Below are 17,172 nucleotides of genomic sequence, written 5' to 3'. Positions count from 1 at the left end.
CGATATTTCAATAATTGTCGAATTTTAACAGCACTAGTTACACAAAATTTAATCACCACTAAAGCTCGATTAGGTTCCAATTCTAACAAAACCTAACCTCGCATAATAAATTGTTACTAATTGAATAAACGATAAAATACGCTGAGAATTGAAAACCTAAGCATTCAATATCCTATGAAAATTAAATGAGAGAAAGAGAGGACACCGGGATTTATATTGCTTCAGAGTTCGTCCTCGGTTTTCCTACTAAACTTTTCAATGGTTTCCCATTGGAACATGTTTTGTTCCTTTTTATTTTGACAAATATTGCAAGACTTTATACAGTCACTTATCCACAATAATATTGAGAAAAATAAATCTCATATCTAGATCTGGATCTTGTATAAAGCGTAATTCCAAACTCCTCTGCAAAATCTTTACTTGATCCATGATTTTTGAATCTTCCAGTTTCACCAATCTACTTCAATCCTTCATGTGTAATAATCACCCCTTGGTCCTACCGATTCCTTGAACGATAAACTTTCTAAAGACTTGAGAACTCGACCTCGTGTGTAGCCTTCCACGCAGTCACTACCATGTTAATATGGAGAGAAGAACCTCATTCTTTTCACTAGAATTTGTCAGCACCAATGACAACAACCTCAATCTTGCAAGCTACCTGAAAATCTCAATCAAATCTTCAAGAGCGATTAGTTTCAAGACGACTTCTTCCTCAATCAATTATATCTCTCTCGTTATCGAGATCTGAAATCAAATAGAGGTTGAAGAGGAAAGAATTTTGTTGCAAGAGTCTTGAACCTTTCAAAAGTGAGAGGGTGTTGGTTTCACAGAAAATCACAATGATTATGAAATTCTTACAAATCAAGAACAAAGTCTAAACACAATATGCATTTATGATTGCAATATATGATTGCGATATGCATATATGACTAATTCTAAACACAATATACGAGGATCCCGTCCTTCAAAACGTGATTTCCAACCATCAATAAGAGATAATGATTGATATAATCAATCATAGTAAATATCTTTAATCAGGCCTTCCTGCGAGATGGATCGAAACCACTATATAAAGAAAGGAGCACAAGAGGATTATTCATAAATATTTTTACTCATAGATACATTTGCAACTCTTCCTGCGAGATGGGTCGAAACCACTATATAAGGGAAATGACACAAGATGATTATTCATTATTTTCTCTCATAGATACATCTGCGACTCTTATTGACTCTTTGTTGGTAGGATTATCATTTAGTGTATCTTACGCGTGTGTGTCTCTTATTGACTCTTTGTTGGTAGGATTATCTTACGCATGTGTGTGAGAGATTTTTAATTGTGAGCGAAAAAACTAAAATAATAAATTTTCTATTATTTAGATTTTTAAATTTAAAACTTTTAGGTTTAAATATGTATTTGATTTCAACAAATCACTTTAATATTTTAATATTTGCAATATTTCCAATTTGATTTTGATCCATCCAAATGTTTTTCTTTTGATCTTTGTGTTTTGGTTTTTGTTCTGGATTGGGCCGACGCCTGGCCCAGATACAGCGAGAGGACCAAAACCAGCCTAATCCAAGAGTAAGGCTCAATATAACTCCGCGTCACCAAGCCAGACATTGGACGCGATTGTTCACCCTAGCAAGTTCATGATCCCCCCGGGCAGGACGTAAATCGAGCCAGACAACTTAAGAGGCCTCGAGTAGACACTCCCTGCGAGCACCTCCACCTATTCTTTAGGCCGAGGATCCTCCTCCTCGAGGGCTCGGGTAGGTACTCCCTTCAAGCACCTCCGCCTATCCTTTAGGCCGAGGACCCTCCTCGTCGTAGAGTTCTTTCACCCACAACCCTCCGAATAAGGCGGAATCTACGTACTCCCGAAATGACTGCGTCCTCCCTAGAACTTCAGAGCGGTAGACCCAGGATAGATACCACGTGCTAGTCTCCATTGCATACGTAAAATCCTGGAAGTCTCCGAATTGGGCCTAAGTATCCAGTCCAATGACGAGATCTTGGCTCAACGCTGGGGGCTATAAATACCCTCTTTTACTAGAGGTCAGGTAACTTCATTCATTCTCATTCTTACCTTGTACTTGCACTCTGATTGCTCTCTCTTCTCACTTTGGCATCGGAGTACCTTGCAGATACACCCCCAGTTCACAGAAACCCAATTCGTTGCAGGCCACGAAGATCCGTCTGATTAGGTACGATTAGTTTTAGTTGTAAAATTTGTAAAAGAAATATATAATATCTTGCGAGGCGACTGAGAAGCTAATGAAACTCTTTTTAATTGTATTTTATCTCATCTATTAAATATATCTAATGATCCAAATCAATTAGTTGATGGAAGGATAAAGAAGGATAAAGACAAGGAAATTTCTATATGCACCTATATATGGTGGAAAACTCCTATAATATTCCCAAAATACTCTTCGTATATGCATATCCGAAGGCACTCTTATCACATTTTTATTGATTTTGGAAATGCATATCCGAAATCACCGTCCTTTTTGGATATGCATATCCGAAAAAACTCTTCCCAATTTTTTTTGGAATGGATATGCAGAAGTATCCCAATATTCCAATTTTTTTATTTTATTATGAAATAATATTTATTTATAATATAGTTATAGTATAATTAGATTGAGTTATTATTAATAAAAAATAACTTAAATACAAATTGTTATAAATAAGAAATAAAAAGATTAAATAAAATTTTAATTTATATATTTTTTAAATTAATTTTATATGAGATTAATGTGTTGATTTAAATATTTAATTAATTATATATCTTGATAAAAATGATATATATTTAATTATATATCTTGATTAAAATGGTATATATTTTATATATTTTGATTAAAACAATTAATTATATTATTAGTATAATTGTTTCACCTTGATTTTAATTTTTTAACAAATATTGAGTTTTTTTCGGATATGCATATCTGAAAAATTCCAAAACCGAAAAATAGATTATTTCGGATGTGCATCAGATAAGCATATCCAAAATCACCATTTTTTATGAAAAATGTGTCTTCGAAAATGTACATTTCACCGCGAGTATGTAAGAAGACATATGGGTACATAAAGAAATTACCTAAAGACAATTGGTGAAGAGTTAACATGGCAACATATGCCTCAGATACCCAATACCCATCCGAATTCGTCTAAAGTTTGATGGAGAAAATTTGTTCTTGACTAAATTTGGAGTTTTCATGTCTAATTTGTCCTATATTTTAAATGAAAAAATTTGTTTTTGACTAAATTTGGAGTTTTCATGTCTAATTTGTCCTATATTTTAAATGAAAGAGCCAACTCTTAATTTGTTACAACAAACATAGGAATGAAATACACTATCATACTTTTTTTACAACCATCAGCTGATCCTAAGTCAAACTTTACTCAATAAATAATTATTACCAAATTACAGAACATTCATCCTACTTGAAACACTAATGCACAAGACATGCTCAAGAGCTATGTCAGTTAAGTTAATCTTTTATGGCACAATACATGGAAAAAATCTAAACTTTTCCATCACTTTATGCTTTTTTCCTTAAAAATGCCTCTTTTTCCCCATTGTACAACATTGGTGTTCCATCATTCTCGATCCATCGATTTAGCATGCGAGAAATGGTGACCACCCTCATCTGTATAAACAATAAGATCATCAAGAAATGGTCTACTTGTAAATGAACACATGTCAGATGATATTGCAAAAGTGTAATTAGATATGAAAAATGAGAAGTACCACTTTCACCATCAGAAAGATCAGCAAGTCTTGCAATTGCATCTATAAGAGCTTGCTCATGATTCTGCATTTATTTCATTACATTGATTATTTTCACATACATAAACCATTTGCAAGAAAATAAGAAAATCCAACAGTCATCAGTAAAGAAATGACAGACTGGCATAAAAAAAATTGCCGCATACCTTCAATAGTTTCTTGGCTTTCTCAATTTCGTGTGCATCAGGATGATTTGCACTGAACACCCTTTCCACCTGTCAAGTTCTCCGGAAATTTAAATATTTTCCATAAGATCAAACAATCTCAATTGAAGCGTATTCTAGTTCAACTGTTTTCAATTACCTCCTTAACTAGTGTGTCTGTGTGAAGTATTTGTATATCTTCCAAAGCTTTCTTTCCTATTCCATTCTGTGATGGCAATAAATCTTTTTTGGATTGCCCTTTTGTACCTCCCCTACCTCCTCTTCCAGCTCCTGGAATACTATCGCGACCTACTGACCTATTATTCATCCCACGACCAGATCCGCCAAAACCCCCGCGGTTGATCCCAGGATCCTCACCTACCCACTGAATATCTTCTGGAGAGATCTGCAGTTACAATATTGTATCAAATTAGGTATTGACAAGTGCTAAACATATCAAGCAAATAGAAAATCCAAATTCTAAATATTAGGTAACCATCACAGTTAAGGGATAGTGAAAGTTGAAAGAAGTCAAAAATTTATTTATTTTATTACAAATTATTTCCATGTGGAATGGAACCAGCAGCTGCAGACATCAAAACTGTGACATTTAATAATACAACTATGCATTCATTCCTAGATGAAAATAGTTATAGAAAGAAAGTCGTGTAAGCGTATGAAATCTCAAATTGGTGCCGAAAATGGAAAGTTAGTAATAGATGTAAAATGAGATCAAGAAAAACAGAAACAAAATGCTAAAGAATATTCAGCTTGAGGTCATTACTGTAATTATGAGCCACCATTGCTTTATATCACATGTTATGCAAAAATAGTTTTCAACAATAGCATAGTCAATTTATTACAATAAATGCCTAATAGTTTCCTTCAAGAGAAAATTACCATTTAAAATGAATATTATCTAACATTTCAAATTCAATGTGTAGTTTCTTTGCTAAAAGAACTTCTATCTTTATTAGAAACTAGGGAAGAATTCCCCTAACTAAAGTATAAATGAGAGAACTTTGAGGGCATGCACTTCTCCTAATGCCCAAAGGCCCTAATTCTCTCAAATAACAAGATGCTCCCTTATAATCCCTCGTAGAAACCACGGGCTAACATAACCAACTAAAGGGGAACCTGACAGTATGGTTAGATTAGACTCCAAAGTTACAGTACATCCCAATAATACTTTTTCCATTCGTATAAATCCTAGGATTTAACATAGAACCAGATGCCTATGGCTATAACAACTCTTAACTACTTTAACTACTTTAATTAACCACTATTCTACATCCTGACAGATCCAAACCCGTTCCCAATTGGACCATCGCACATTAGAATCCCAACTCTCAATTTAAAGATGGAAGTGAAAGCTTACCAAAAAGTTTGACAAACATACTAGAGGAATACAAACTTTTCACATAATAAGAGGAATTAACTGAAACTGACTGAATTGTATTGATAACAAGGTCAGAAGAAAAATTCTATTTAAATAGGAATTAGCAATGGTTAGAGGAAAGAACTTCTTGTAGAAATGGTAAGACACAGAAAATGAACTGTCAAGTATGAGAGAGCCCCTGGGAATCACTCCTCTACATAGTCCCTGATTTCCCACTTCACACATATCATGCACCTTAGCCCTCCTCCCCCCAACTCCCTTAATAACCACCTACCTCGTTAAAAAAACAGTCCCCAATCTCTAATTGCCAGCTGTCCGTGTATTCTGATATATTGCAACCCATTTCGAGTTACATTTGCAATATTCCCCAACCTATCTGCCTAACATCCGCAAGTCTAACAATTTGTTTTTAATTTCATTAATAAAATGAACTTTTTGTCGCCGAGTAGCAAATCACTTGTAGCCTGTAGGGCTCATCTCATGAGAAGACTAGAAACCTCTCTCAACATTGTCAACAGTTGTTGGGATAGTAAAGGGGAATTAAAGTAGCTGGGAATAGGGATTAGTTTCGGACTTGAGAGTTGGTATGTGAAAGGATAGTCATCCTTTGGAGGGGAAACTTTTGGGGAAATTACTCCATTTTTATTACAGCTTCCAATAACACACTTCTATTTCTTTATTCTTCCTATCTTTCTTTCATTTCAAATTCTCTGGGTTTGGAACAACGCTTTTTTTGGGAAAGGGCTGAAGTTTAGGGAGTAGGTGTAGAAATCACAAGAAAAATAATTACTCGACAGTAATCAGTTTCAGATATACCTCTGAAAGATTAACCCATTCCCATGTTTCATTTGTACTCCCCATGTCATATACCAGATGGTGTCGACGCTGAAAAGTTAACGGTAAAAGTAAGCATGTCGGCTATAAATTAACTGACAAGAAAATCTTAAACTAACTAGGTGGCTGCAAGTACTTCGACTGGATTGTAGTCGGTGATAACAGCTTCGTAGAAATTATTGTCATCGGGCCATCTTGTCCGTAATCTCCTACCATTGAGTGAATCAAACGATGCTCCTTCAGCAAGCTCACCTGCGACCGTACCAGAAGTAACTCTATTAGGTACTTGATTCCTTCCACCTGGTCCTGATGAAGGGTATTGCTTTATAGAAGATCCTCCTGGTAATACTTGGCCCTGCAAATAAAAGAACCAAAATAATGTTGCCAATGTAGGTTTGCATGGTGGAAAACAATTTTTGAAGCTACGCATATAAACAAAGAGAAAAAGAGCAATGTAACAGGATTTCTATGGTTCCTTACAGGTTTCTGCTTCTTGCCCTTATGTCCCGGAACAGAACCGCGTTTTCCAACAGAAGAAGATGGCTGGTGGGGCGCAGCCACTGGTTGGGGGTGAAATGAAGGAGAAGGCCCACCAAAAGATTGTGATGGTACAGACGATGTTATCTTCTGCTTTTTCCGAGATGCAGAGACTGTTGGACTCGGAGCTGAATCGTGAATAACTTGTCCAGAATTCAGCACACCAGTTTGATGGCCTCCTGTCTGTCTCCACTCCCTTAAATCAACATCCAATGAAATGTTTGATTAACTTGATAATGATGTGTATATGCAAAATAGTAACGAAAATCTCACTTCTAAAGCATAGGTCAACAAGGAACCATGTTCTGCAATTTTATCATACCTTATCCTTCGTATGACATCATCTGCATTAACACGGCCTAGAAGTTCCCTGTGTTCCTCATTTGATAATCTTAGTTCTTTCCTTAGTTCTGTTATCAAACTTTCCTTCTCCTGAAGAAAATACACGTCATTATTTTAAACCTAATAAAAAAAACTAGATAAGTAAAAAAGAAATTAAGCAAAAGTACCCAAGTAATGGCATCCGCTTGAGCTTTAAAGGCTCGTAAAACCGAACTATATGCTTCCTGCTCAAGTTGGTGAATTTGAGTTTCCATGTCAATTTCACCATACATCCTGGGGTATGACATTGAACCTCCTGCAGATCTTCCATTCCCAGCGAGACGTGCCCCTCTAGGAATTCTATTCTGATGTGTTGGTGGAAGATCATCATCAGTTCCTGCAATCATTATTACATCAAGTGAATGAGAAATACTAAATATTCAAAGTGTGGAAACAATCTACTCAATGCAACAATTAACTATATGAGAAATACTTTTCTTCCTTCTTTAAGTTGAAAGTTTTCAGAAACTACTTCCCAATAATCAAAACAAACCCTAACCCTATAATCAAAAAAGACACCCACAAAGAAAAATTCAAAATTTCGAAATAATGAGACATGAAAGTAAGGAAGTTAAGAATGAAGCTCACCGCTACTATCGTAGGGTTCGTAATCCATAGCCAGATTTCACGGGAACGGAAGTACTCAGATCCAAACAAAAAGCGCAAAAAAACAGTTTTCCACCGAATTGAAAACGAATGAGGAACGAGGAGTATAGGATGAGAATGGAACAGAAGAGGAACAATGATTGAGGTTTTGCGGCAGGAATCGAAGGTTGTAGGTCTGTGAAGAGTTGAGTTTGGATTTGTCGTGTCGGACTCGGGCACTGAGTTATGGGTACCGTACGAGCGAGTTGGGATTTTTTTTCTTATTTTAAATTTAAATTTTCATGTAAATATGTTTCTTATTTTATTTTGTGAAAATAAAATCAAAAGAAATAAAATAATATTTTTTTGTTTTATCATATCACATCATTTTATTCTAAATTATAATTTTATGATATCTTTATAAATTTAATCATCTAAAATTTTTAAAGATAGATTTTGTTGGCTTTGGGTAATATGCATAAGGATTTTCCTTATGCACCATGTATAAGCCTACATAAGTCATTAGATCATGTTTTTTTAATCCAATATTGAGTATTGAGTATTGAGTATTGAGTGGTGAGTATTGAGTATTGAATAATAACAATTGATGTCTAGAATTTGATCCAAGGGTCCATAATAATCTATGCACGAACTGCACCCGATTTTGTTGTCTTGATCTTTTAAGTTAATATAGTTTATTATATATTGAAAGATAAATTTAATGTTAATGCATTATGATTGTGGTGCAGTTTGAATAGGTTTTGAAATAAAATGTGTTCTGGTTTGGGCCGAGTAGGTCCAATACTAGTGCCCGAGCGGGGTAGGCCCAATCTGTAACACCCGAAATTTAATTATTTATTTAATTAAATTGTATAAGGAAATTATTTGTTGGAATTAGTCGAAGTTAGAATTATTGGCATTATTATAAGAGGCGTAATTGGAATTATGCGTTGTGTTGGGCGGATAAATTAATGATCAAGAAATTAGTCGGTTTAATCAGAGAATAATATTAGAGATAATATTACTATAATGGACTATTATTAATTTAAGTTGATTTAAGCCGTAGAGAATGATATTGAATATGTTGAGTTGGTGGTTCGGACGATTTATTTTATAGTCGGTAGTTAGTCAATTTGGTTGAGAGAAATAATAATAGAATTAATATTATGGATTATAAGAGTGTTTTTTTTAAGTGGGCTTAGACGTTGCGTTGGTGATAGTAATCATGGGGGTGTTAATTAGTAAGCCCAAATGAAGATTATAATTATAATAATAATTATAATAATAATTATAATAAAATAAAGGAAATAAGAAGAGAAGTTAGGTCTCAATAGACGTGGAGAAAGAAGAAAAGTTGGAGAAAGAGGAGAGGTGAAGAAGAGAGCCATGGCGGAAGAGAAAAGCTAGAGGAAGTCCAATTTTCGCAGCAAGTTTCTGCAGTGAGACACCTTAGTAAAACGGAAGTTTCTCTCAATCCAACCGTTGGATCGTCACGGTTCGTGGACACAATGTTCCAGACTCGTAGAGGTAACTTCTGACCGGAGCGATTTTCGTTTTGATGATTTTAAGTCCTTCTGACAAAGCGATTTCCGAACAGGTTTTTGGTGCGTCTCTGCACGTTGTTAGAAAAGATTTTCGGAGAAAAGTTGGAAGTGGCGGCATAAGCTATGGCAACTGGGAGAGTAGAGCAATCTCATATCCAAGGTAAGGGTGGGGTTCTAGCTCTATAAACGGGATTATGATGAATGATATGTGGGGGTTATGGTTGTATGATTGCCTCTGTTTTGTGTGTTGTTATTTTATTGTTAAATGTTGAAATTGATTGACGTCGGTGAATAAGGTTATAAAAGTTCAATCAATGGTTGTGGGAAATTAACCTAGGGTTTATAATTATTATTGAGGAATTAGTTGTATAAAATTGCTAGATGTTGGTGGAGTATAACTATAATATTGCTATGTTCCTGTGATGGTCGAAATTGAATTGTACTAGAATCGAAGGAAGAAAATTGAGTTTTAATTTTGTTGGAAGATGCTGTCAGCGCAGGTAAGCGCCAAGGTTTGGATGCGGCGCGAACTAAAGGTTTCTGTGGTGTTCGCGGCGCAAAGAGAGATTCGCGGCGCGTGCTATACGAGTTTTAGAAATATGTTTTGATTTCTGGCTGTTGATGTTTTATGTTGGTTGTTGGGATCAAGCCTTAGTAGGATTAACTTGAGAAGAATTATAATTATTATTAGTGAAGAAATTGGTTTAAATTAATTAGAATATTATATCGTTGGAATTGATTAATTTAATTAGTAGAAATTATAGTGATGATTCTTAGTGATGAGATATGTAGTTAATGGATTAAGTTGTATAAAGATAGAATTGGTGTGAAGAAGAAATAGCAGTAGTAATAATGATGATATATGTAGCAGGCTGAATTAGTAGCATAATTGGAATTAATAATAGAATTAACAAATAGTAGAATTGGATTTTGAATGATAAGAATTGTTGGTAGTAGATTAATTAATAAATTGAAGAATTAGTACCTAGATGTTTAGGGGCTGTTTTGTAATGATTAAGTTGATGCAATTGATGCATGTTTAAGTTGTTGTTTTCGTTGCTGTTGTTCTGGTTGTTGTTGTTGATACGTTGATTAAGTTACAGGTCTTATGACCAATGTTGTTTAAGTTATTGATGATGCGTTGATTAAGTTGCAGGTCTTATGACCAAGGTTGATTAAGTTGTTTGCGGTTGTTGCATTGTAGTGTTGTGACATTGTAGTTGTTGTTATTGTTGCATGCATACATTTGCATATTACGTTGGCCTGGATTGGCAAAATGTTTAAGTTGGCCTTGACGGCACCTGTTTAAGTTGGCCTTGACGACACCTGTTTAAGTTGGCCTTGATGGCACCTGTTTAAGTTGAAATGCCTAAATAACCTGGCATATGTTTAAGTTGGGAGTTTTGCTCCAATGGTACCACATGCATTTGCACAGTTGAGTCGCATTTGATGTTGTTGTTGTTATTACGTTGTTGTTGTTATTACGTTGTTGTTGTTATAAGTTATTGTTGTTATACTTGTTGTTGATAAATAATTATTATAACCGTTGTTGCTATTTGTTATTATAACTGTTGTTTGAATAAGTATGAAGTGGTGAAATTGTATGATCTAATCTTAATATATTATTTATCATACGCTTGTTTATATTGTTGGATATCTCACCCCTTCTGAATGATGTTTCCCTACCATGGGAAATGGACAGGTACTCAAGATAGCAGTGGAAGTTTGAAGTGATTTTATGAAGTCTTTAGTTACTGTTAGTTCGAGTTGGGTCTTGCTCTAATACGTAGCACTTGGGGGGGGGGGGGTGAACGATTGTCCTTTAATTGTTGTTATAACTATAAGTTGTTAACTTTTAAGTGGAATTTATGAAGTAATATGATGTTGGTGAAGTTATTTTAGTTTAATAAAAATATTATGCGAAGTGAAGTTGAATAATTGATATTATTATTATTATTAATAAAAGTTGTTTTATTTTTTAAAAGAGTAAACAGGTTTTATCGGTTCATCCAGGTTATGTGCTATGTATCTATGATATATGTGATTAAGTTGTTTGTTGTTTTACGTTGAATGTGACATCCCAATTGTATGTTGAATTTCTGCACTCTGATTTTATTAAATATTCGTTGGGTAGATTTGGGGTGTTACACAATCCATATACTAGGGTCGAGCAGGCCTAATTCTGTTCCAGGCCTGATAAACGCATATACTAGCCGTTATGGACGTCAAACCCACGTGCCTGCTAAAGAGCACGTGGTCTAATCCACTAGCGAAGGATTCAGGCAACTTACTCCGAACCCTGCGCTCTGTCCATCTAGAATGTGAGTCCTTTGCTGACTCAACCCTACCACGTGGGATTCTAGCAGTTTCCTAGCACGTGGGCCTCCAATGGATTTGGCTCAATTAGGAAATCTTGGCCCAGCGTCGAGGGATATAAATACCCTCTTTCACTAGAGGGTCAGATATTCAATATTTACTTTAACACATCTTTTTTGTACTTGCTCTCCTTGCTCTCGAACTTACTTTGGCATCGGAGTACCTTGCAGGTACATCCCCAATTCACAGAAGTTCAACACGTTGTCGGCCTTAACGATCCTTCTGATTAGGTAAGATCAGTGGCGCTGTCTGTGGGAAATCTTGCTTCCCCGTCTTTCTGAACAACAAAGATCAAAGCAACTTCGAAACCAACTTTCGGTCATCATGGTCAGCAACAACAACAATCACCAAAATGGTGACCCTTTCAACATTTAGCAGCTGCTCCAGAATCCCACAGTTGACGGGAAGGTTCAACCCAGGCGCGACGAGGTCGACCCAAAGGATGAACAACCAGCTTCATCCTCCATGTAAGCCTCTCGTCGGCTCAAAAAACCACCAGGAGAATAACTACGACCACTTAGACGTCCCTGTGCCCGAGAACAACGACCCGACCACGACACTCCTGCTCACAACCATCAATCAGACCAACCGTCTCTTGTACCAACAAAATCAAAGAATCACCACGCTGGAAAAAAGGCAACGATCACGCTCTCCCCCGCGGAGACGTCACCGATCACGCTTTCCCTCTCTCACACTCCCAATCGCCACCAAGGAGGACCTATCGGTACAGGTCCTACACACCCTCTCCTCGACGAAGGGACACTCCATCCCCGAGACGGAGACGATGACGACAGGATTCAGAAAGCCCTTCCCCGAGGCCACGCACTCGCGGCCCAACGCTGGAGCGAAAGATGCCTGAAAATAAGCGAGAGCGTACTCCTCCTAGGGACAGACTCCTTTCTCCAATTGTGAAAGAAAGATCCCCAGGAAAGAAGCAGCCCCGAAGCCCTCCCCGACATCGCCAGAGCCACCAGGAGGATATTCCCTGTCTCCTGTACGTAGCGACGAAGATGATTTTCGCAGCCTTCTATCCGAGGAAATCAGAAGAGTTCGTCTACCTAGAGGAATGGAAAAACCACCCATGTTAGATCCCAATGACGGAACTACCGATCCAGACGAGCATATCCTTAGCATCGAGGCCATCATGGATTACCACGTGGTACGAGGACCCATCAAGTGTCGCCTTTTCCCTATGACCCTTCGGAAAGACGCCATGACGTGGTACCGGAACCTTCCGACCAACTCCATCCACTCATGGGGAGAATTGAAAAGCCTATTCTCCAATCATTTCACAGCCTCCCGATGACATCCCAAATCGGAAGCCTCCTTAGAGGCCATCGTCTAGGGAACCGATGAACCCCTCCGAGCATACCTCGACAGGTTTAACCGAGAAGTAATCCAAGTCCAGAAAACCGACCAGATGAAGAGCTATCTCTTCGACCGAGAGTTGAATCTCGACATCGACTTCAAAAAAGCTATCGGGATCGAAAAATTCCACTCTATGGACGCCCTCCTTCTCAAATCATAAGCCTACATCACTTACGACGAGAAAGAGGCTGCAGCTAAAAGAGGCCGAGGAGCCAAGACACACCTCGGAGCTCGGGGCACAACAGTCCTCCTTCTCGCCAAGGAGGAGAAAAAAGAAAGGACGAAAGGTCCCGGGAAGTAAAAGACCAAAGAGGATCCCCTGGTCGCTTCACTGAGTACACACCGCTAAACGCATCTCGTGAGCGTATCCTGGCCGAATGCAAAAGCACAGATTTCAAGAACTCCAGCATACGCTTCCCAAAAGCTAGCACTGCCCGACTAGGGGCCGACAAATCTAAACGATGCAAGTACCATAAGAGCCAAGACCACCTCACTAAAGACTTTGTTCATCTCAAAGACGTAATCGAGACTCTGATCAAAGTGGGACGCCTCACTAGGTACACCAAAAAAGGCGACGCTCCTCGGAGAGAGGCCCGGGAAACAAATAACCCCAAGGAAGACAAATCCCCCAGCTCGGGGCCAGTGCAAGTTGCTATATGCATCTCCCGAGCAGAAGACTTTCTTCCTTTGGGAGAATTGACTGCTGCATTCAGCCAATGGGAGAAGTTCCCAACAGCAATGGTCATCTCCAATGGTGGCGACACTGGCCAGCTCACCATCAGCTCGGTGAAAAGGAAAATCGACGAGCTAATCAACGCCAACTCGGACTTAGGCCCGACCCTCAGCAAGTTCAAAGGGAAATCCGAGCCCATCACTTTTTACCTTGAGGAACTGCTTGGAGGTGCCACCAACGCTAATATTCCCCTACTCATCCGGGCAGAAATGGCCAACTTCGACGTTCGTCGAATCCTGGTCGACGAGGACAACTTTATCGACATAATTTACTCTCAGCTGTTCAGAACACTTCAGCTCGACGACTCCCACCTAACTCCTTACGTGGAATCCGACCTCCAAGGCTTCAACGGTACCACAACCAAGCCTTGTGGTTTCGTCGAACTGATCATCACTCTCGGGGAAGACGAAGCATCAAGACAAGTCAATACTCGCTTTTTGGTTATCAACTGCCCGTCCCTCTACAACTGCATCATAGGCCGACAAACATTGGCCGAACTCACCACCGTCCCACCCAGTGTCCACCTCAAGATGAAGTTCTGCACAAAGAGGGGACGCGTCGCCACGGTGAACGCCGACATTGAAGCCGCAAGAAGGGTCTTCGACGCGTCTATGAAAAGCTACCAGTCGATCATCGCCAACAAAAAGCCTCGAGCGGAAGACAAGCCTGCCCGAGAAGACCTGAAGCCCTCGCCCAACATCAGCTCGATATACCTCGATACCCGCTTCACCAAAGACGAGCTGAAAAATGGAGAGAAGCCTCATTCAGACACAAAGCCCGCTCATCCCGACCTCCCCATCTTGGACGAGGATCTTGAGCTCATCCTCCTTGGAGATGACCCCAACAAAGGAGTGTGAAGGTGGAGAAAAACACAAGAAATGGGGGGGTTTGAATTGTGTTCTTCAATGTTTATTTTTCCCTTTCTTAAAATTCTTTCCTTTATCTTATAATCTCATCTTCTCGACATGCTTTAATGTTACAGAAGCACGTTTGATATAGTGTTGCATAACCAATGAGACATTCATTTTAAACTTCTTTATATCATCAGAACTTCTGACTTGGCTTAGTACAGTTCTGAAGATATTCAGCGTGAATGTTTTGAGTTAAAAAGAAAGATGCAGAAAGTAAAAGACACATTCATTTTTATCTTGGTTCACCTTCTCAATAAGGCTACCTCCAGTCCACCCTCCTCAGGTGATTTTGCCTCTCTCATCAGAGGATTTAATCCACTATAACCAAACTTGATTACAACTGCACGATCAACCGTCGTGACTAACTTCCTGCACAGCCAACTGCTGTGACTAACCCTGCACAAGCCAACTGCTTGTGACTAACCCTGCACAATCAAACTGTTGTGACTAACTTCTTGCAGAAGCAAACTGCTCGTGACTAACCATAGATGATGAACCATTCAGTGATCCCAGCAGGATATAACGTTCATCAATCTTCTGGAGATTACAAGTGTGCTTCTTAGTTAAGCATATTTTCTCCTATTCTACGTACATATGTTTACGACACACTGACTATCAGTCACTTTTGGTGCCTAAACAAACTATCAGAAGTTTCCTAGGATATAACACAATACGAGCAATAACTATATGTGTTTTACATATTATTACAAGAATTGAAATGTATTCTTGCGGTCTTATTTTCTTCAACTTCTAGATGAGATCTTCTTCTTCTGAAATCAAATTAAGAACAACAATTCTTGTATTGATTCCTTCTTGTAAGACCATCTTCTTTTCTACTTCATAAGCAGATATGGAGCAACAACTCTCAAGTTGATTGCTTCTTATGCGTAGATCTTCATCTTCTTCTTGAATACTGATCATGAAGCTTGTTACAGCTGATAACACATTAAATGATCATAAATAAACATGAAACACTATCGAGCAGCAATTCAGTGTATTCAGTTTCTCTGGTCATTCAATGTGAGCAATATGAGGACTGATCAAGTATTTGTGGATTCTTCTTAAGTGTGTTTCAACTTCTCATTACTCCAATGGAGGATACAACATAACTTGCAGACTTTTCTATTTCTCACTTAAGATTTTCTTCTCATAGGCTAATTCTGTATATTTCAACATTTTTGATAGAGAATATACATGTCTCATAGTACTGTCATGGTATATATAAAAGGCTATATGCTTTGAATAATTTTAAAAACATTAATACATTTTTGAGTATGGGAAAGAACTTAATACATTAATACATTTTGATGGGAAATGGTCTTACTTGGTCTTCAATGCCGGGGATGCAATTTTGATAAGTGATTTGAATTCTCAAGACAAGTTAGAGTTGTTGGGTCTTGATGCGTTTTTAAGTGTTTTGAGTTAGGTTCATTTGAGGTTTCTTGTTGTGTGTAGGACCCCTAGTGCTCTTGATTTGGTTTTTGATATCCATGATATTTTTTATTTATTTTCCAACTTATTATATGATACATTTGTTTGTGTGTCTGAATGTTTAAGCATGACTTATCTGATTTATAACTTATTAGTTTCACAAGTAGGAAGATTAGTTTCACATTTCTAGTGTAGTGACAATTTACTTATGTGACTTATCTATAAGTCATTTAGTCAATATGTATTATAATCCATTATTAACTTTATTTTTTTTTCTTGTTATTCTTATATGTATACATGCGATGGACAATTGAAGATAAATTAGAAGTTGATTTATACATTGTTGGAAAGTCAATTATGGCCATCGAGGAGTCACGTTCGGCTAGAGAGAACTAGTTTTCTTAGGGAGCGAATATATATATATATATATATATATATATATATATATATCATCAAGATTTACTATATCATCAAGATATCCAAAGCTTAACGTTAAAATGAGCTTTCATATAACGTTAATTTTGATGTAATTCAATGACATAGTAAATCATTATAGATTAAGCTCAAACTTTATAGGTATGATCTATATGATATTATGTTTCAATCCAACGGTTAAATTTAAAAAATATTAATTCGAGATATAGTTATTGAAGGAGTGTAACTCGTGGTGTAACTCTTCGGGTGTAATTTGATCCCTCCTATATATATATATATATATATATATATATATATATATATAGGGGACGACTCAAGTGAGAACACTTGGTTATTATGATAAATGAGAACAATGAACCACGACCATTAAATTTGATTTTAATGGACTGGATTGGTTTCTCTTTCTAAGATCCAGTCCATTAAATATTAAGGATCTTAGACAGAGAAACCAATCCAGTCCATTAAAATCAAATTTAATGGTCGTGATTTATTGTTCTCATTTCTCATAATAACCAAGTGTTCTCACTTGAGTCGTCCCCTATATATATATATATATATATATATATATATATATATATATATATATATATATATATATATATATATATATATATATATATATATTGTATTTTGTGTTTTGAGAATTTGATTGTAAACATAGCTTCTAGAGCACTTATAAAATTAGTGATGTTTTATTTGTA

At 37.1% G+C, this 17,172-nt stretch overlaps 1 protein-coding gene across 2 annotated transcripts; it reads right to left on the bottom strand.

The window, feature by feature from the left end:
* Positions 1 to 3,300: 3,300 nt before the first annotated feature.
* On the bottom strand, positions 3,301 to 7,941 carry LOC131594935 (protein EMSY-LIKE 3-like). 2 transcript variants are annotated; one of them, XM_058867131.1, is made up of 10 exons: positions 7,677 to 7,939; positions 7,217 to 7,425; positions 7,030 to 7,139; positions 6,651 to 6,903; positions 6,307 to 6,525; positions 6,153 to 6,221; positions 4,098 to 4,343; positions 3,941 to 4,009; positions 3,756 to 3,819; positions 3,301 to 3,654 (listed from the first exon to the last, which is right to left on the bottom strand). In XM_058867131.1, the coding sequence occupies exons 1-10, from the start codon at positions 7,702 to 7,704 to the stop codon at positions 3,605 to 3,607; spliced, it is 1,317 nt and encodes a 438-aa protein (XP_058723114.1). In that variant the 5' UTR covers positions 7,705 to 7,939; the 3' UTR covers positions 3,301 to 3,604. The 2 variants fall into 2 exon arrangements, with proteins under 2 accessions (XP_058723114.1, XP_058723115.1); XM_058867132.1 differs by lacking the exon at positions 6,153 to 6,221 and having other exon boundaries at positions 7,677 to 7,941.
* Between the last annotated feature and the right edge of the window lie 9,231 nt (positions 7,942 to 17,172).

This window comes from Vicia villosa, linkage group LG4 (genome assembly GCF_029867415.1).
Source record: "Vicia villosa cultivar HV-30 ecotype Madison, WI linkage group LG4, Vvil1.0, whole genome shotgun sequence".
Classification (NCBI taxonomy): domain Eukaryota; kingdom Viridiplantae; phylum Streptophyta; class Magnoliopsida; order Fabales; family Fabaceae; genus Vicia; species Vicia villosa.
This window is presented reverse-complemented; position numbering and strand designations above follow the sequence as displayed.

Bases quoted from the DNA above. Each gene is read 5' to 3' on its own strand.
- LOC131594935 (XM_058867131.1), bottom strand. From the start codon at position 7,704: ATGGATTACGAACCCTACGATAGTAGCG. The intron at 4,344-6,152 runs GTATATCTGAAA...TTGTAACTGCAG, and splicing joins AATGGGTTAATCTTTCAGAG to ATCTCTCCAGAAGATATTCA. The intron at 3,820-3,940 runs GTATGCGGCAAT...AAATAAATGCAG, and splicing joins AAGCCAAGAAACTATTGAAG to AATCATGAGCAAGCTCTTAT.